Source organism: Thalassophryne amazonica, chromosome 16, assembly GCF_902500255.1.
Source record: "Thalassophryne amazonica chromosome 16, fThaAma1.1, whole genome shotgun sequence".
Lineage (NCBI taxonomy): Eukaryota > Metazoa > Chordata > Actinopteri > Batrachoidiformes > Batrachoididae > Thalassophryne > Thalassophryne amazonica.
In genome coordinates, this window is record NC_047118.1 from 83,591,060 (window position 1) to 83,612,173 (window position 21,114).

Genomic DNA, 21,114 nt, shown 5'->3' on the forward strand with positions numbered 1-21,114 from the left:
AGAAAACTAAGTTATTGTGACAGGCTTGACAGTTTTGCTAGTTTTGCTTTCAAGGATGCACTTGGGAGCTTTTCAGTGTCCATCCATCCATCCATTTTCTTCCGCTTATCCTAGGTCAGGTCGGGGGGCAGCAGCTCAAGCAAAGCCGCCCAGACCTCCCGATCCACACACACCTCCCCCAGCTCCTCCGGGGGAACCCTGAGGCGTTCCCAAGCCAGCTGAGAGATGTAGTCCCTCCAGCATGAGCTGGGTATTCCCCGGGGCCTCCTCCCGATGAGACGTGCCTGGAACACCTCTCGAGCAAGGTGTCCAGGGGGCATCTGGAAAAGATGCCCGAGCCACCTCAGCTGGCTCCTTTCGACGTGGAGGAGCAGCGGCTCGACTCTGAGCTCCTCCCGAGTGACAGAGCTCCTCACCCTATCTCTAAGGGAGCGTCCAGCCACCCTGCGGAGGAAACTCATCTCGGCTGCTTGTACTGGCGATCTTGTTCTTTCGGTCATGAGCCAAATCTCATGACCACAGGTGAGGGTCGGAACGTAGATCGATCGGTAAATCGAGAGCTTTGCCCCCCTACTCAGCTCTCTCTTCACCACGACGGTCCGATATAGCGACCGCATCACTGCAGACGCTGCACTGATCCATCTTTCGATCTCACATTCCATCCATCCCTCACTCGTGACCAAGACCCCGAGATACTTAAACTCCTCCACCTGAGGAAAGGACACTCCACCGACCTGAAGAGGGCAAGGCACCTTTTTCCGGTCAAGAACCATGGCCTCGGATTTGGAAGTGCTGATCTTCATCCCGGACGCTTCACACTTGGCTGCAAATTGCCCCAGTGCATGCTGAAAGTCCTGGTTTGACGAAGCCAACAGGACCACATCACCCGCAAACAGCAGAGATGAGATTCTGTGACCCTGACTGGGGATGTTGTTGGGCAGTGGAAGGAATACTTCAAGGATCTCCTCAATCCCATTGTCACGTCTTACGAAGAGGAAGCAGAGACTGGGGACTCAGAGGCGGACTCGTCCATCACCCAGGCCGAAGTTACCGAGGTGGTCAGAAAGCTCCTTGGTGGCAAGGTTCCTGGGGTGGACAAAATCCGTCCTGAGTACCTTCAGTCTATGGATGTTGTGGGACTGTCTTGGTTGACACGTCTCTGCAACATCGCGTGACAGTCGGGGACAGTACCCCTGGACTGGCAGACCGGGGTGGTGGTCCCTTTGTTTAAGAAGGGGGACCGGAGGGTGTGTTCCAACTACAGGGGGGATCACGCTCCTCAGCCTCCCCGGTAAGGTCTATTCCAGGGTGCTGGAAAGGAGAATTCGACCGATAGTCGAACCTTGGATTTAGGAGGAGCAGTGTGGTTTTCGTACTGGTCGCGGCACACTGGACCAGCTCTACACCCTCCATCGGGTGCTCGAGGGTTCATGGGAGTTTGCCCAACCAGTCCACATGTGCTTTGTGGATCTGGAGAAGGCATGCTCCGGGAGTACGGGGTCTGGGGTCCTTTGCTAAGGGCTATCCGGTCCCTGTACGACCGCAGCAGGAGCTTGGTTAGCATTGCCGGTAGTAAGTAAGTTTTTCAACGTGTTCTTTTATAAAGAAATGCATCAATGACACGGGCCTGATTGAAATGTGAATCATTGGTTATTAAGTAATCATGTTTGTGATTTCAATTATGAAATTATTATTATTGTTATTATTATTATGACTTTTGGTATAACTGAACAGCCCTAATTTGAGGCAATATTAACTAATATTATGATCTACTACTCCTACAAAAAAACTATATTTTTGGTTTATCACGTTATAACATCAGATCTTGCTAGCTTCTTTAGGATTCTTCCTTTTTACCACAGCAGATTAGATATGGATCTGCATTTTGATTTGGGACAAGTTTTATGCCGGATGCCCTTCCTGACCCAACTCACCATTACATTAGAACTGGCAGGGATTGTGTTGAACTGGGAACCTTCTGCTTCCAAAATAAGTGCCCTAACCACTTGGCCACCAGACTAGCTAATGGTGGCAAACTGTCTAACAGATATTACCAGTAGCTGTTTTTCCTTAAAATTAAATGTCCACATTAAGGGTGCAAAGTTTTGCAATAGGTATGTAGGGAAAACTGACAAAATCCCGTCTTGTACCTACTTTTGCCTGCAAGCTTAAAAAGTAGAGCGGTTAAGGCCAACTTTTCACAAGAATTGTTCAGTTTTTGAAGAAAGCATGAAACTTTGCACAGGGATACTATGGGACCTAAGGACCATGAAAAAAAATAGATCCCAAAAAATTGCGCCCCCTGGTGGCTGCCATATTGAATTTTAAAATGGCCACTGAAATTGACCAATTTTTTATATTATTTCAATTTTTGATATGCAAAGGACAGTAATTACAGCATCTATCACTGTTTTCAATATCAGGGTGTATTTCAATGAAGTTCTGAATCTAGTCATATGGCAGCCATATTGGATTTCAAGATGGCTTCCTTGTTTTTTCCTTTTCCTTGCTTTTCTTAAAAATGACAGTAATGCAGGGAAAGAAGTTGATCAAAGTTTAGTATTTTTGGTTCTAAAATCAGTAAATATCAATGAAAGTCAACCTCAAAGGGTCTTGAGGTTCTTATACCAGTGTTATGTAATAATAAAAACACCTATATGGATGCTATGGCACTATTTTATGCTGCCAAGCTGCCCAATACATCAGAGATTACAGTTAAGACAGTGTTAAATTTCCAAAGCAAAAGTGCAACTTAAAATCCTATTTAAATTCTTTATCTCTTGTTTGCTTAATAATGCTTATCTTTAATGCATTTCACAATGTTTGGCAAGCTGCTTCATGGTATATGGGGTTCCATATGAGCATAGTAAATGGGGTGCCATATGAGGCAAATTGAGCCAGTATGGTGTTTGTCATCTATCACATGTGATGTTATAATTTTGAGTGTTTTTGTGGCTTTTTGAAAGAATTAGTACAATTTTCTGGGTATTCATGTTTTCTCTATGTGGTGCATGGACATGTTTGAACTAGATTTCTGCCTCCAGGATTTAAACATAGATCTTTATTACCAGTTACTTAATTTGAAAGGTAATTCTCTGATGTATACTCAACATATATGGCACTGTATGCTAAGTAGGATGCATGGAAAAATAGAAGAAAAATATTTTGACAATAGAGTGAAATATGACAGCCATCTTGAAATCCAGTATGACAAACATCTAGTAGATGAATTGTGAATCAAATCAAATCAATTTCATTTATATTTTCATTTCATTTATTTTAATTTTGTTCATTTACATGAACAAATTGTAGTCTATTAGATAAATATAATTCAAACCACAGCAGCGCAGTGCCTTTAATACCTATGGCATGCTCTAATCTCTGTAATAAAATTTTATGGTCAACAGTATCAAAAGCAGCACTGAAGTCTAACAGAACAAGCACAGAGAAGAGTCCACTGTCTAAGGCCATAAGAAGATCATTTGTAACCTTCACTAATGCTGTTTCTGTACTATGATGAATTCTAAACCCTGACTGAAACTCTTCAAATAGACCATTCCTCTGCAGATGATCAGTTAGCTGTTTTACAACTACCCTTTCAACAATTTTTGAGAGAAAAGGAAGGTTGGAGATTGGCCTATAATTAGCTAAGATAGCTGGATCAAGTGATGGCTTTTTTAAGTAATGGTTTAATTACTGCCACCTTAAAAGCCTGTGGTACATAGCCAACTAATAAAGATAGATTGATCATATTTAAGATCGAAGCATTAATTAATGGTAGGGCTTCCTTGAGCAGCCTGGTAGGAATGGGGTCTAATAGACATGTTGATGGTTTGGAGGAAGAACTAATGAAAATAACTCAGACAGAACAATCGGAGAGAAAGAGTCTAACCAAATACCAGCATCACTGAAAGCAGCCAAAGAGAACGATATGTCTTTGGGATGGTTATGAGTAATTTTTTCTCTAATAGTTAAAATTTTGTTAGCAAAGAAAGTCATGAAGTCATTACTAGTTAAAGTTAAAGGAATACTCGGCTCAACAGAGCTCTGACTCTGTCAGCCTGGCTACAGTGCTGAAAAGAAACCTGGGGTTGTTCTTATTTTCTTCAATTAGTGATGAGTAGTAAGATGTCCTAGCTTTACGGAGTGCTTTTTTATAGAGCAACAGACTCTTTTTCCAGGCTAAGTGAAGATCTTCTAAATTAGTGAGACGTCATTTCCTCTCCAACTTACGGGTTATCTGCTTTAAGCTGCGAGTTTGTGAGTTATACCACGGAGTCAGGCACTTCTGATTTAAGGCTCTCTTTTTCAGAGGAGCTACAGCATCCAAAGTTGTCCTCAATGAGGATATAAAACTACTGATGGGATAATCTATCTCACTCTCAGAGTTTAGGTAGCTACTCTGCCCTGTGTTGGTATATGGCATTGGAGAACATAAAGAAGGAATCATATCCTTAAATCCTTGAATGAAACTATTGCAATCACTTCATAAATAAAAAGGCCTGAAACTTGAATTTGTCACTAAAATAGCAGAGATAATTAATACTTAATTTTATTTGCAGCCATTTTGGAATCCAATATGGCCGGCATCAGGCAATTAATGTAATAGGTTAATTGGACTCCTCATTACTTATGGGTAACTTTTACAATTACGCTTCCATCTTTACAGAGGACTGATATTTTTCATAATCTTCATTTTAATGGTGGCCATCTTGGAATCCAATATAGCCTCCATCTCACAAAGTTGAAAATGAGTCCATTGGATTCCCTGACCCCAAAAACATGGATAAATATTTTGGAATTGTGCTTTTATCTGCCTTAATTTGAAAGTAAATGGCAAAAATATGTTGAAAATAATGGCCATTTTTTAATCCAATATTGCAGCCACCAGTGGGCGTTATTTTTTGGGGTCTATTTTTTTTTTTCATAATCCCTAGGTCCTATAGTATCACTGTGCCAAGTTTCATGCTTTCTTCAAAAACTGAACGATTTCTGCCTTAACCGCTCCACTAAAATGTTTCTACTACAACGCTATACAGGTCAATGATGATAAGCCCTCCTTATTCAATTCAATTCAATTTTATTTATATAGCGCCAAATCACAACAAACAGTTGCCCCAAGGCGCTTTATATTGTAAGGCAAAGCCATACAATAATTACGGAAAAACCCCAACGGTCAAAACGACCCCCTGTGAGCAAGGACTTGGCGACAGTGGGAAGGAAAAACTCCCTTTTAACAGGAAGCAAACCTCCAGCAGAACCAGGCTCAGGGAGGGGCAGTCTTCTGCTGGGACTGGTTGGTGCTGAGGGAGAGAACCAGGAAAAAGACATGCTGTGGAGGGGAGCAGAGATCAATCACTAATGATTAAATGCAGAGTGGTGCATACAGAGCAAAAAGAGAAAGAAACACTCAGTGCATCATGGGAACCCCCCAGCAGTCTAAGTCTATAGCAGCATAACTAAGGGATGGTTCAGGGTCACCTGATCCAGCCCTAACTATAACCTTTAGTAAAAAGGAAAGTTTTAAGCCTAATCTTAAAAGTAGAGAGGGTGTCTGTCTCCCTGATCCGAATTGGGAGCTGGTTCCACAGGAGAGGAGCCTGAAAGCTGAAGGCTCTGCCCCCCATTCTACTCTTAAAAACCCTAGGAACTACAAGTAAGCCTGCAGTCTGAGAGCGAAGCGCTCTATTGGGGTGATATGGTACTATGAGGTCCCTAAGATAAGATGGGACCTGATTATTCAAAACCTTATAAGTAAGAAGAAGAATTTTAAATTCTATTCTAGAATTAACAGGAAGCCAATGAAGAGAGGCCAATATGGGTGAAATATGCTCGCTCCTTCTACTCCCCGTCAGTACTCTAGCGGCAGTATTTTGAATTAACTGATACAACCTGATAATAATGAATTACAATAGTCCAGCCTAGAGGAAATAAATGCATGAATTAGTTTTTCAGCATCACTCTGAGACAAGACCTTTCTAATTTTAGAAATATTGCGCAAATGCAAAAAAGCAGTCCTACATATTTGCTTAATATGCGCACTGAATGACATATCCTGATCAAAAATGACTCCAAGATTTCTCACAGTATTACTAGAGGTCAGGGTAATGCCATCCAGAGTAAGGATCTGGTTAGACACCATGTTTCTAAGATTTGTGGGGCCAAGTACAATAACTTCAGTTTCATCTGAGTTTAAAAGCAGGAAATTAGAGGTCATCCATGTCTTTATGTCTGTAAGACAATCCTGCAGTTTAGCTAATTGGTGTGTCTCCTCTGGCTTCATGGATAGATAAAGCTGGGTATCATCTGCGTAACAATGAAAATTTAAGCAATGCTGTCTAATAATATTGCCTAAGGGAAGCATGTATAAAGTGAATAAAATTGGTCCGAGCACAGAACCTTGTGGAACTCCATAATTAACCTTAGTCTGTGAAGAAGATTCCCCATTTACATGAACAAATTGTAATCTATTAGATAAATATGATTCAAACCACCGCAGCGCAATGCCTTTAATACCTATGGCATGCTCTAATCTCTGTAATAAAAGTTTATGGTCAACAGTATCAAAAGCAGCACTGAGGTGTAACAGGACAAGCACAGAGATGAGTCATTTGTAACCTTCACTAATGCTGTTTCTGTACTATGATGAATTCTAAAACCTGACTCTTCAAATAGACCATTTCTCTGCAGATGATCAGTTAGCTGTTTTACAACTACCCTTTCAAGAATTTTTGAGAGAAAAGGACGGTTGGAGATTGGCCTATAATTAGCTAAGATAGCTGGGTCAAGTGATGGCTTTTTAAGTAATGGTTTAATTACTGCCACTTTAAAAGCCTGTGGTACATAGCCAACTAATAAAGATAGATTGAACATATTTAAGATCGAAGCATTAATTAATGGTAGGGCTTCCTTGAGCAGCCTGGTAGGAATGGGGTCTAATAGACATGTTGATGGTTTGGAGGAAGTAACTAATGAAAATAACTCAGACAGAACAATCGGAGAGAAAGAGTCTAACCAAATACCGGCATCACTTAAAGCAGCCAAAGAGAATGATATGTGTTTGGGATGGTTGTGAGTAATTGTTTCTCAAAAATTTTATTAGCAAAGAAAGTCATAAGTATGAGTATACTGTTTCCATAAAATTAAAAATTAAACTAGGTCAACACAGGCATCCTGTTTTTCTTAATTTATAACCGTTTTCACACTAGTGGTGACCATTATAGGCTCAAAATTATGCCACAATTTTTCAAGAAAATTTGCAATAATGATATATATGATGGCAATATTGGTGGTGGGGCAAACGGAGGCTGCTGCTGTCAGTGTGTGCCTGAACAGTCATGCAAAATTTCACATGAGAGAGAGAGAGAGAGAGAGAGAGAGATACCTGTCCTCATCTTCACTTTCCGATGTTTGCCTGAAAGAGAAAATTTACGGTCAACAATTACTTATGAGAGCTGTAAAACCAGATACAACACAAAAATCAAAACTGTATAATACCTTTTCCTTTTCTTCTTCTTGGATTTCTTCTTCTCTCTGCGAGGAGATGGAGACACTGACTCTGAGCTGCTAATGAAAAGAATAAAGACTCAGATCAACTCCTTACTGATAATGGCTCTGCATTTGCTGCCTTTATTTCTCACCTGTCTCTATTCTTGGTTTTCTTTTTCTTCTTCCTACTCCGCTTCCTGGGAGGAGAATCAGAACTGTCTGAATCCTCCACCAACCTGAGACAGTAAAAACAACAAACTACATGTCAGGCACAACTATAAAAGTGCATTATGAAGGACGAGCATTCATCAGTATCTGAATGAATTTATTTTGAACACAGAAAACGCGCGCGCACGCACACAAGTAAAAAAACCTACAAGAAAAATGTCAGCCAAGAACCAAAACCCCTCACAATTCATACATTAAAACTGATGACAAAATTACATCACCACATAAATCCCCCGATATTTACAGTCCAATCTAAAACAATCTATAAACAATCAAGAAAATATATATACTGTATATGAAAAAAGAAAAAAAAAAAACTCTCCTTGTGAGCCCTGCTCTGCTGTATACATTCTTAAAAGTGTTCCTTCTGTAGAAGTGTTCTATAATGGTGCAATTCTTCATCCAACCCATGCTAAAAATCCACCCCAAAAACTGAAATACAGTAAAACTCCCATATAATGAATTCAGGTGGATTAAAATTCTGTCTGTTATAACTGGAATCCGCTATATGTATAAAACGGACAACATACATGAAATGTATGTAACAGATTAGTTACAGTCAGGAGACGCTGAATGAATGATGTGTGTGTGTGTATATATTCTTCAACCGCTTAGTACAATCAAGGGTCACGGGGGGCTGGAGCCTATCCCAGCAATCATAGAGCGCGAGGCGGGGTACACCCAGGACAGGACGCCAGTCTGTTGCAGGGCACAAATAGACAAACAAACACATACAGACCCACGGACAATTTAAAGATTCCAATCCACCTAACCCACGTCTTTGGATGTGGAAGGAAACCGGAGCACCCGGACGAAACCCACGCAAACACGGGGAGAACATGCAAATTTCACACACAAAGGCCACAGGCGGGAATTGAACCCATAACCATCTAGCTGTGAGGCAACAGTGCTAACCAGTAAGCCACCGTGTTTCTCTCTCTCATTTAGGTCCTGTGTCTCAGCACGGTTTGGGGCAAAAAAAAAAAAAAAAATACACGGCAAGGAAATACGGTATCCAGTACCCACATTCCTCTAATTTGCAATTGTCAGTACTGAACTTCATTTCGTACCTCTGTTACTGTGCACGTCCATACTGCTCTGTCCGGTACATGAAAGGTCTTTTTAATAGAAATGCATTGCGATCAAACAGGAGATTTTGCGCAATGTCAGCGAAAATCTGTTATACAAAATCCATTCTATACGGTGTTTATTACATGGAAAACCACACAAAAGCATTGGGACTTTTGCTTATGTCCAGTGAATCTGAATACCCGGTTTATACAATGACACTTTTGGCGATTTTTACTGTACATACTCTTCATAGTTTTGCAAACACAGTGCTTTTTAAGTTTAACGCTCTTCTTAAATCATAACCTTCCTCTTGTTTACAAAACATTTTTTGAATATTACCTGGAAGAAAATCATTTTTGTTTTATGCATAATCTGTACCATTTTAAATTTAGTAACTATATCCCCAAATTTGCATGCATGTGACCTCAAAAACAGTGTGTTGGTGTGCTCCCTGTACCCCACATTATGCAGAATACTCATTGCCCTTTTTTGTAGTATGTATAATGGTGGCAAGTTGCTTTTATTGGTGTTACCACAGACCTTCAAACAGTAGTTTAGATACGGTAAAATAAGCCAACAGTAGATCATATACAGTGATTTAAATTCCAATACCTGTAAAGCTTTCCCCAAAACTGCCACACTCCTTGCCATCTTTGATGGAATGTAGCTTATGTGGGATTTCCAGTTGATTTTGTGGTCCAATATCACACTCAGAAATTAATTTTCATACACTCTCTCAACAAGATTTTCGATTTTGTTTTGCCCCTCTGCATCTATACCACAATTTACAAATAACATAAATTTTGTTTTATTTACACTGCATCCAGAAAGTATGCACAGCGCTTCACTTTTTCCACATTCTATGTTACAGACTCATTTCCCTCAAAATTCTGATCACAACACCCCATAATAACATGAAGTTTTTTTTTATTTGCAAATTTATTAAAAAAAAAAAAAAAAAGAAATTTTGTGGTTTTGTCCATTCCTCTTTGCAGCACCTCTCAAGCTCCATCAGGTTGGATGGGGAGCGTCGGTGAACAGATATTTTCAGATCTCTCCAGAGATGTTCATTCGGATTCAAGTCTGTGCTGGAATTGAAACGTTGGTGCACAATGATCCATAAATATGAAGAGTGATGAATGTGGTGAACAAGAATGCAGTGTTCTGTTCAGGCCAGGAGTCTGAGGACACATTTATTCTGTTCACAGTTGGAGGAGACACACATCTGTTGCACACAGACGTTAGGTGGCTCAGCAGAGGTAAATTTGTGGAACGCTCAAACCATGTTGAATATGCACAGCTTTTGGATTTGAAAGCAAGTTTAAAAGCAAATGACACAACAGTGTGACCTGCAGAACTTTCCACACATGGACACAGAACTTAAGCACCAGGACATATGATGATCACATGCAGAGCATCTTGTCAGAATTTGACAGGCGCTTTACTGACTTCGCATCCAAAGAGCCTGTTGTCAGTTTTCTCCATTTTCCATTTGAAAATACAGATGTGGACTGTATATCGTCCAAAGTGGCATCACTCTTCAACCTGGATCCTCACACTGAAAAATGATGTTGAGCTCAAATCTAGAGCAACACCTGACATGAATGTCCAAATCTGGAATCTAATGCAGACAGAGAGTGCATGAGTGCCTGCTTACGGCTGCACTCATCTCCTACTGTCCGGACTATGAGCGACCAGCTTCCTCCTCTCTGTGCCAGAAGTCCCACTAAAGTAGGGAACAACTTTTCCAATGTGTGGCCAGTCCTAGGCCTACTTGTGCTTATTCTTTTCCACCGTGCATTTACTTCAGTGATGCATTATTATTGTTAAAACATGCCAGAAAATTGTGTTATTATATTGGTGCACAATATATTGTGGCTATGCTATGAGATTCGATATGGCTTGGTAGATCTCGCTACACTGTCAACTTTAAAAGTAGATCTCAGTTCAAAAAAGGTTGGGCACACCTGCTCTAGACCATCAAGGCTCTTGATTTCGGTGGCTAATCCTACATATTCAAGGATGATGAATGCAGTAGTGCTATTTACAACATGCTAGCATCTATGTAAGAACATATGGTTAGCATTCAGTTAATTAATTGTAAAACCATTAAAATATGTAATATTAGTGATATTATACATTTCTGAACTGTGACTAATGAGTACAACACAGTACCCTACTTCTCAATGTTTCATTAATTGTTATTTACAAGAATTATCCAATAGAGAGAGCTCTAAAAATAGTGTTGAAGCTTTGTGCCAACCACTATTCTCTGCAGCAAGACTTGTTGGTGCAGATTTGATTGTTGCAAGAAATGTATATGTGCAGTTTTTCTCAATACTCAACAATGAACATGTGAAAGTTTTTAATTAAATGCATTTATATGAGAACTATGTTTATTAATCCTCATTATTAAGCAAGCAAGCTAGTTAACATATTTCGCTAACATCAGCAATCTAGCTGAGTAGCAAGTATTTATGAAGGGGCTGTGAGTACATATGCACCATATTTCAAACTGATTTGAACATGTTATTTCATTGGTCAAAACATCGGTATTCAGTTGGTTTGGGTCCGATGCTGATCTCAATTTTTGGGACTAATCTCTATGTACATTTGTATGCTTTCAGCTGACCTTGACTGGCCTGATGTAGCTAACTGTACTCTTCCATATGACTGTGCTGGCAGCTGACAAACCTTCCTGGTGGTTTCAGCTGATGCTGGATTGGTGGTGCTAGAGCTAGTACATACTGTTCTTTACAGAGATGAGATACTGAAATATCCAGCTAATTCAACATGTGGAAGAGATTGGACAGGATACAAGACCATAGCTGAACTTCCTGTATCACCAGAAGCAACCAGGGCCTGTCGTGAACTCCTCTGATGGGTCACCAAAATAAATACACTTCATCTTCAGGAGGCTATGAATGTTTCTAATTTGAGAAGAATCAGATGAAAGCTCTTGGAGTTAATATGCTAATGTAAAAACTCTGCAGTGGCGGACACGGATGGTAGCGGTCCACGAAATGGTGGCAGTCCACGAAAAACCATAATATCCTTCCCTGACTCATCATTTGGGGATATAAATAATACCACTGCATTAATCATCCTTAAAAATGTAGGATTAGACCCTAAGTGCATGGAGTTAATATGCTAATGTGAAAACTGCAGTGGCGGAGTATTATGGGTAATCTCAGTCCAGTCACGACAGGAGAAATGCATTTGAGACACTCTGATCAGGCTCTACACGGACAACAGCATTAAACTCTTTGTATATTGTGCCTAAAACTCTCATGAATATATTCTCTGGGATTACAGACGTTATTGTGTTTGTTTTATGTAAAAATGCCAGAAGAAGCTCAGGCTGCTTCTCCATTATTTTCAATTGGAATCACTGAGTTGCAATCGATTACTGTTTCCTATAACGTCCTGCTTATTATCCTACAACACTGTTTGTCATCTTTGTTCCAGAGTAATATATATATATATATATATATATATATATATATAAGATCTCTGAAATTCGGTTTGCGTTTAAGTAAAATGTAGCACAGGGAAAATTTGGAATATTTGTTTTGGCACGTTTTCAGGGTCTCTACTGCCATCTACTGGCCAGTAGTGTTCATGGCAGTATTCAAATTAAGTATTGCGATACCCCATAATGCTTTGCACACCCGAGAGTTGTTGCAGCCCCTTGCAGCGGCGAAAGAAATAAAAAGGTACATTTTGATTGTATAATGTTCATTTAGAATTGTTGTTGTGGATTCTGTTGTTTAAACCACAGCAATTATCTGGGATGCAAAACAAAAAAACACAACAACAACAACAAAAAAACCTGGTACGCAAAGGATAATGGGTAAGAGTCTGAGCGTCTGGGTGCCAGTAGACAGCAGTGTTCTATGGATTTTGACTTTTGGCTTTTGCAAATGACTTTTCTTAACATATGAATAAAATGAGATATTTTACAAAAGCACATTTATATGTAAATACCAACACACACGTCACATCACATTAATGTGTTGATTTTTACATAGAATGAATGAGTCAACCAATCAGTGTTAGCGGAGACTCATTTACCCATAATCCCTTTTGCATCTGTCTGTATTTGTTACAAAACTTCAGAATTAGTACATTATTTAAAATTAAAAGATATGTGTTATATTTTACCTTTGTACAAATGACAGAATTGACATTAATGGAGTTATTCTATCTGGATTAATTCTTTAAAATCAAAACTGCTTTATTTTCCAAGACCTCTGCCTCACAGCGACACTGTTATATTTTGTTAAAGACTAATGATGTATTTTTTGTGTGAGTGCGCAGAGTTGAGCTTTGCTGCTCCTCTAAGCTGCTTCACTGCTGCAAGCTATGTAGTAAACAGGAGCTTCCAGCAGGGGGCAGGGTGCACAAAGACAGAAGTGCTGACTCATTGTTTGGGTCTATGGTCACCTTTGATGCTACCACAAGCGATCATGGTGTTAAAACTCAAAATCAGCTTGTTAGTAGTTGCAAGTGTACTGGAGACAATACTGAAAGTTATCGGTTAGCTGTAGCTTCCGATCTATTTTTGGGTGGTTTAACGGTTTAGCTTTATAAAAGATAAGTTTTCAGTTAGCCGACTAGCTGTTATCAAAGCTAACTTTTTGGTTAGCTGTGCCCACTACTGATTATTTCATAGTGGATTAATCATTTTCTCTTCGAGTTGGCTGTTGAAAACGGCTCTAATTGCTTCCTGAATCACAGAGGACTGCTCCAGCCGCAACTTTTATCGGGCTTGCTTAACGAAGAGAAGAACACATTTGGAGCAGTCTAAAAAGGTCATTATTTGTCATGTTTATTTTGTAATGGCTTGGTAAAACAGCTGCATGAAAATTCAGTGAGGTATTATACATTCCAAATCTAAGGTGGAACTATACTCGTGTATACTAAGGTACTCCCCTCCAAAAAAAGAGAAACAAAGAAGAATGGACAAAGCCACCTCGGTGCCTGGTCTTGAGAACCAGTGATGGTAGGTTTAAAAGCTTTTTTTATCCCATGGGAACTCTCCCTACTCACCCAAGCGGCTCAAGAATATGGACAGCATGTATATACAAACAGGGCAGTAAACAACATATACAAGAAATATAATAACTACATAATATTATAAGAGTTAGTTCCTGAAACCTAAGTGTTCATACAGAAAAAGATTGAAATATACATCTACCTAGTATGTAGACTTGTTGTGAAACAAAGTTATAGCTAGTAGGCTAAGATATAAATCTGGTTATGTTATTATAGAAACAAAAGCTATGATATATGTGTTCGGTAACCCCAAACTTGGCAGGGGTCAAAATACATTTTTTAACCTACTTGCACTGGTGCTAGTAACAAAAAAATTACTTGCACAAAAAAAAGTTACTTGCACAACCAAAGGTCAGTCTTATATCAACCTTAAAACTCCTCTGATGTGTCAGACTCTTCCTCACTGGGGAGAGTTTGAGGGGAGAGCAGCAGCAGTGGCAGACAGGTTTTTTTTTTTCATGTGTGCGCACGAACAAATCATCTGTGAAGATTATTTTATCTATTAACTACACAGATGTATAATAACACAAATGGTGACTGGTTTATAACACAATTATGACAGAGTTTAAGGGGAGAGAGAGCAAGGAACCGCAGCGGCAGCCAGTTTTTTTTTCATGTGTGCGCGCAAATTAATCGTCCGTGAAGATAATTTTATTAACTACACAGATGTACAAGGTCTGTTAGAAAAGTAACAGACCTTTTTATTCTTTGCAAAAACTATATGGATTTGAATCGTGTGATTGCATCAGCCAAGCTTGAACCTTCGTGCGCATGCGTGAGTTTTTTCACTCCTGTCGGCTGCGTCATTCGCCTGTGAGCACGCCTTGTGGGAGGAGTGGTCCAGCCCCCCCAATGTTAGCTTAACAAACAGAACGGGCTATGTTGCTAGCTATGACGAACGGTGCTGCAGCCAGCTAGGTTAGCTAATTGTACCCCACTTCTCCCTGTTATTAAAAAACAATTTGTATATATAGTCACAACCATAAAGCATACAAGATATAAGTACCGCAGTGAAAGGATACTGAGGTAGAATAGCTCCCGACTAAGAAGAGCTCAGGGCTAACGGACGCAGCGACACGTAGGCCAGAGTAGTCCTTAACTGGCTCGATGGAGAGGGATCAATTAACACTGTTAGCTAGGGGTGTCGGAAAAAAATCGATTCACGTCTGAATCGCGATTCTTATTTATTACGATTCTGAATCGATCCAAAATGTCCAAGAATCGATTTTTAAAAAGCATTTTATTAAACATTTCCTTGCTTACTCACTGCGTGTACTGTCTGTCAGGCAACGGCTTCCGTACTACAGCGTTTCCGCGAGGGGCGGGGGGGTCTGGCGTATTTCAAACATTTGTGAGCTGAAGCGTAGTATGGCGGATGAAGAGCTAATTCAGCCAGCACCGTCTTTGCTGAAGGCAAATGTTTGGGCGCATTCTGGATATTATTATTTGCTGCGTAAGAAGGAGCTTGACATGACTTATGCAGTGCGCAAAATCTGCAAAATGAAAGTTAAGTACTTCGGAAACAAATCCGCAAGCCCACATACTACGTCATCACCCGGAGCTAAAAGGAGCGGAGCAGCGGTCTCTGCCGACTACTGACCAGCGCTTCACTAAACTGCCAGTTAGCTCCGAACGAGCAAAGCAGATAAGTAAATTTACATCTTTAGAATCACTTGATTAACCTTGTAAAGCTGCATTTTCTTAAACATAAACATTTTTTAAGTAATAACTATTTCTCAGAGCTCTTTTGAATCAAAAATCGATTCTGAATCGCATCGTTACCCCAAGAATCGGAATCGAATTGAATCGTGAGTTGTTGTACGATTCACATCCCTACTTTTAGCGTTAATTGATCCCTCTCTCCTGCAGCATCATACGAAAAGTGTTCACGTTCTCCTCAATTTCCTCAGCTGAATAAAACATTGATTCCACCTGCTCAAAGTGATGTTAATCAGTGAAATCACCTGGTGGAGTGGATGGTTGCAAAGAAAACCTGCATCCCTCTCAGTCCTTTCTGGAACGAGTTTGAGACCTCTGCATTAGACGATTATTGTGCCCCAACAAATTATTAATTAAATCAGTTCTCATCAGTTTACTCAATTCATCGCAGTGTGTGCCACAACTCTTGGACTGCAAACTTTCAAACTGATGTCACTGTCTTCATGTGACTACTACCAGTGCACACTGATGACACTGCCACAGGTAAGACATGGAAAAGAATGAATATAGTGAAAACTTTTTTTTTTTTTTTTTTTGCTTTTTACACTGTATCAGGGTCATACAATTAATTTATTTTAGGGTAGCATTTAATAAATTTCACAAAAAAGGGGGTGGGCTGATGCTCGGCCAGGGGTGGTCTAGTGTGTGGATACAGTGTGTGCACATACATACATATACACACACATTAAATCAGCTGTCTATTAATTTGTCCAAATCGAGGCCGAGGGGGATCATGATTGCAACAGTCAGTAGTGTTATACATTTTACTTAATGCCTGCAGACACAAAACACAGTTGTGTGCAGCAGCTCTCATCTTGGTCATGTTTCTGTAGTGTGATTCACTTTCTGAAATTCACAGACAGTAGTCTCTAGCTTTATCCCACTAGACAGATTCAACTGTGGTTGTGCGACTCACACATATTTTTGTTGCTGTCTCTCCCTTTCCAGGCGCTCTTGTTCCCTCTTCTCTTTCTCCTTCTCCTTCCGATCAGCATGGAAGGATGATCCATCCACATAGTCACTGGAGATACCAAACGCAGCTCTGAGACGGTCGTTCTTCTGCTGATTGGCTGCAGCCAGGGCATGACTCTCTGTCACCCTGAAAGGACATACCATTAACTTTTGGCTCTGCAATCCAACAAAATCTCTGACTTCCACTATGGCGTCCAGCATTTCCCCTACAGTACTGCAGGCCAGGTCAGAAATATTTTTTAATTATGCCAAAGAACAATAATAACGCTGACAAAAGAATGAAAAATAACACCAAATATTCATTAATTTGGATGTTCAGTGATGAAAGTGGGCCATGGAAAAAAAGAAAACAAAGTTTTTGGCAAGGCCTGAAGCCCCTGGTGGGTGGTGTAGGGGGTTCTCCCACAGAAAAAAAAATTTAAATCTCAGACGCATTTTCACATTTATTTACCCACCCCCCCAAAAATAAAATAAAAAATATAAATAAATAAATCATTTTTGATGGGTCAGGTCAATTTTTCCACCCCAGAGAAGAGTCTCTTCACACAACGTGTATCGTCGCGATACAAGAAAAGACTATAGTGTCTTAAAATAAAATCTGTCAGAAGAAAAGCTGCATCTACTGTTCATTAAGTCACCAATATAACTTTTAGTTCTCAGGAACACTGATTTGGGTTTAAATGATATTCCTTTTTACGTCTAAAAATGGGAAACAATAAAACTGATTTTTTCCATCCAGTGCTGACGTCAGCATTTTTGGGATACTAACAAACCCAAAATGACACAAACATTTTACACATCAACATTTGACTTCCACAAGCATGTTAAATGTTTATCATATTTTCCTCCACATTAATATTTCACGCCCACAGAAGAAATCAGAAAATGCAGATTTAGCAGTGGCAACTGAACTTTAGCAACTGAAGTGCCAGCTGTTCTTTAGTTTAAAAAAAAAAATACACTTGAGGAAATGATTCCACCACAGTAAAGGGCCTTTCACACCCGAACCATCAGCAGCAGTTAACGTGTCCGGTTGTGTCAGGCGCTTTGGGGGTGTTAACATGTTCAATGCGGCAAGGGGGCAGGGGTTGTTGCCACTCTGGGTTTTTCCACAACTCAAAAAGCTGAGCGATCGCCATCTTGGATTTGTGTCTGTAGAACCACAAAAAAGCTTTAAAAAACAGCAGTAGAACAAGTCTCCCATCATCCTGCTGAGAGAAGCTTCTTTCAGCTACTTTTTGAAGTGGCACCGAGCTGAGGGAGGACCGATGACTTGGTGGGGTATCAATCGAACCATGACAGCGTGCAGAGCCACACGGACCAGCCGGAGCTCAGGCCTCATTCCGGGGCAGAGCGAGGCAGGCAGCCGGGATGATGGAGCAGACCGACTCAATGCGAAATTCCTCACTTTTGGATGTATACAAACACCCAGTTTGACCAACGGAGCTTAGTTCTGCAGCTTACTCGAGGTGAAACTCATTTAAAAATAAAACGTGATGTTTACTGCACGGCTGAAGGTTTAATGCTTGGCTAACGTTAGCTTAGCAATTTAGCACAGTTGAGCTGAGGGAACGCTTTAATTTGAAAATGGTTCAGTCTATTTTTATTTTTACCAAATAAATCTACAGCTTTTTTGTTACTTCTGAGACCAAAGTTTTTCTGTTTTTTTTTTTTTAACATTTAGTGTTTATATATATACACACACGTGTGTGTGTGTGTGTAATTTATTTATTTAATTTGTCCCACTATCAGGTACATTTGCTGTGCAAGCAACCTAAATTCAGACGTACTTCAAAAACCTTGAGTGAGGACCTGAACACCATGAAGTCCAGTCTGAAGAAAACATCTCTGCTCTTCAAAATGGTACCAAAGTGTCTTAAAAAACTCCACCAGAGGTCAAAGCTGCAGAACAGACCTTTATCTGGTTAAATGTGTCAAGAGTCCAGCAAACCAACACCTGCTTCTACACTTCTAAATAAAACAAAGGCTCTTTAAAACAGCAACTATTTTATATATATATATTTTTAAAGCTGTTTCATTCTATATTTTAACATTAAAGGAAAAGAAAACCCACTGGTAAAATACAGCTGGGAAGATGTACTGGGCTATAAACAGGGATGAGAATGGGCAAAGGAAAAAAAAAAATCTGAAAATCAGCTGGGGCTCGGGGGTCGCCATAGGCCCCCAGCGGGGTGCAGGGGCAGCTCTCCCAGTGGAGGCCCACAGATTTTGAACATTTTAGAGGCATTTCGGGGCCACTAGAGAGACCAAATTCATGAATTTCCATTTTATGTTTTTTTGTATGTTGGGGTATGTGGAAGACTGTAATAAAAGAATCTGTCTGTGTTGACCTTCTTTCAGTGATATCCGCCAAGTGCTACAGCATATGTACTTACTATGAATGCCATAGCATTGGACAGATTATCACTGAACTTGCCAAAACTATTCTTCAAGTGTCTTTCCTTAACCTGCAATGAGCTCTGAAATATACTGGAACTTCATGCAAGTATGTGTAAATTATTTACAGAGATTAAAACAACATTTGTGAATAAAACAGTGACTTTATTAATAATTACATGTAAAATGTATGCTTACAAATTATTGTTCCATAATAAATTCCTAAATCACACCCTGTGAGTTTGCACTCTAACTACTTTTGTCAGTCACCAGCAAAACCACACAGGCACATACAGCATAGTATCATGAAAAAGCACACATCCTTTGCACCAGCTGTACCGCAGTCTATAAAATTCATCAAAATAAGAAATAAAAATAAAATTGATGCAGGCTGATTTCAGCATGCAGGCAAAAGATATCTAGTCATTTTTGAATGGTTTCTCTATTTAAGAGTAAAAACTGAAGGAAATTGATTGTAATGCACTTTTCACTTCAGTGCGTGCACAGTATAAATAACTGCACCACATTTAAACATTTCAGTGATTTTAAACATATTTTAATTGCATGAATAGAATTATTGGACACGCACCTGAGCACTGGATGTTCGGTCGCTGACCGGTGTCAGGAACCCATGACTCGGTATGGGTGCTGTGGGCTTTGGGGCTCGTTGTGCCTCTTCCGCGCTTTTCTGGAGCCGGGCAGATTAGTCCATTTAATATTAACTTTGATAAAATGTTTCTTCGTCTTGCAGTGTTCTTCCAATGTTTTGCTGATGAAATCCAAACATAATGTGCAGAGAGCTCTTTACCGGGGAGCCCAACCGTGCGGACAAATTCACCAAGTCTTGCCTTTGTCCACGTCCACCTCCTGGTCCAAACAGGTCCACTTAAACCTATTTTTTACACCACTAACGATGTCTTTAATGCGGCCTTCATCCTCTCTCTCTGTAATTTTGTCTACATTACAGATGCAGCTCCACGGACCAAAACTTGCAGAAAATCAAGATGTCCACATCCAGGTATTTTCAGTGACTTTAGATTTGCAGAGATTCTGATTGGTTGAAAGTGTGTTGTTGTAGAAAAAATAACTAATGTCATCTTTTGTTTTAGCAATGCAGTTCCATGCATATGAGGAAAGGTTTAAACACAAGGATGACTGGCCCCACTGCACCCCCACCCCTCCCCCCCCAATTTTTCTCAACAGATTTACAATGATTTCAGAAATGGCCCAGAGATCCAGAAAGTCTGAAATTTGCAGATCCGCGGAAGAGTCTCATCTATGAACAGTTATTACCAGTAGTCTGAGTTTTCTTGATGCCTTACAAAATTAAATGTCCAAATTCAGGGTACAATGTATTATAGCAGGGATGTAAGATGGACTGATACATGTACCATGCTGTCTACCCATTTTTGCCTACAAGTGTAAACGTTTGTACAACAATGATGTAAAGCAATGATGTGCCCTCCTCATCCCGTATCTTTTATTTTGTAAAACAATAAGACAATTCAACACAGGTACCCACTGCTGCTTCCTTTCTGTCAGGGTTCAAATCTCTATCATAGGCCTGGATCTCAGTAGGTTTGTTTACACTCAGAGTTTTTCCTTCCCATTGTCGCCAAGTGCTTGCTCACAGGGGGTCGTTTTGACCGTTGGGGTTTTTCTGTAATTACTGTATGGCTTTTGCCTTACAATTTAAAGCACCTTGGGGCAAATGTTTGTTGTGATTTGGCGCTATATAAATAAAATTGATTTGATTTTAATGCTGCATATTTTTAGCGTAGCAAAACAACTCCTTGACTTAAAAGTGTTTTTTTTTTTGGTTAGCAGAGCCATGGTAATGAATGTTTCTACATTGTACTTACACTGGTCTCTCCGTCGCGGCAGGAGGCTGCTCCTGCTTCTCCTGCAGCATCAAACGAAAAGTGTTCACCTTCTCCTCGATTTCCTCAGCTGAATACCTGCCCATGAAGAACACAATTATCCAACAACAGTTTACAAGAGAATGTTCAAAAAAAATAAAAATGCATAATACCTGGGAACATGACCACATATTTAAGGACTACATCATATTTAAAAAGGCTTAAGCAGTGAAAACAATTTCTACATTTTAAGTGCTTATTTCTATGTATTTTACTGTGCAATTCAGCTGTCACAGCAAGTACAAAATGTACTGATGTCTCC

At 39.9% G+C, this 21,114-nt stretch overlaps 1 protein-coding gene across 1 annotated transcript in view; it reads right to left on the reverse strand.

Annotated features, from left to right (window-relative positions):
- Positions 1-21,114, reverse strand: part of srrm2 (serine/arginine repetitive matrix 2) — a 64,571-nt gene that overhangs the window by 32,274 nt on the left and 11,183 nt on the right. The window contains exons 3-7 of the mRNA XM_034189535.1: positions 20,796-20,891; positions 16,481-16,663; positions 7,641-7,724; positions 7,498-7,566; positions 7,385-7,414 (exon numbers count right to left, since the gene is read on the reverse strand). Of these exons, the coding sequence (XP_034045426.1) occupies positions 7,385-7,414; positions 7,498-7,566; positions 7,641-7,724; positions 16,481-16,663; positions 20,796-20,891 (462 nt within the window). The remainder of the gene's footprint in view (positions 1-7,384; positions 7,415-7,497; positions 7,567-7,640; positions 7,725-16,480; positions 16,664-20,795; positions 20,892-21,114) is intronic.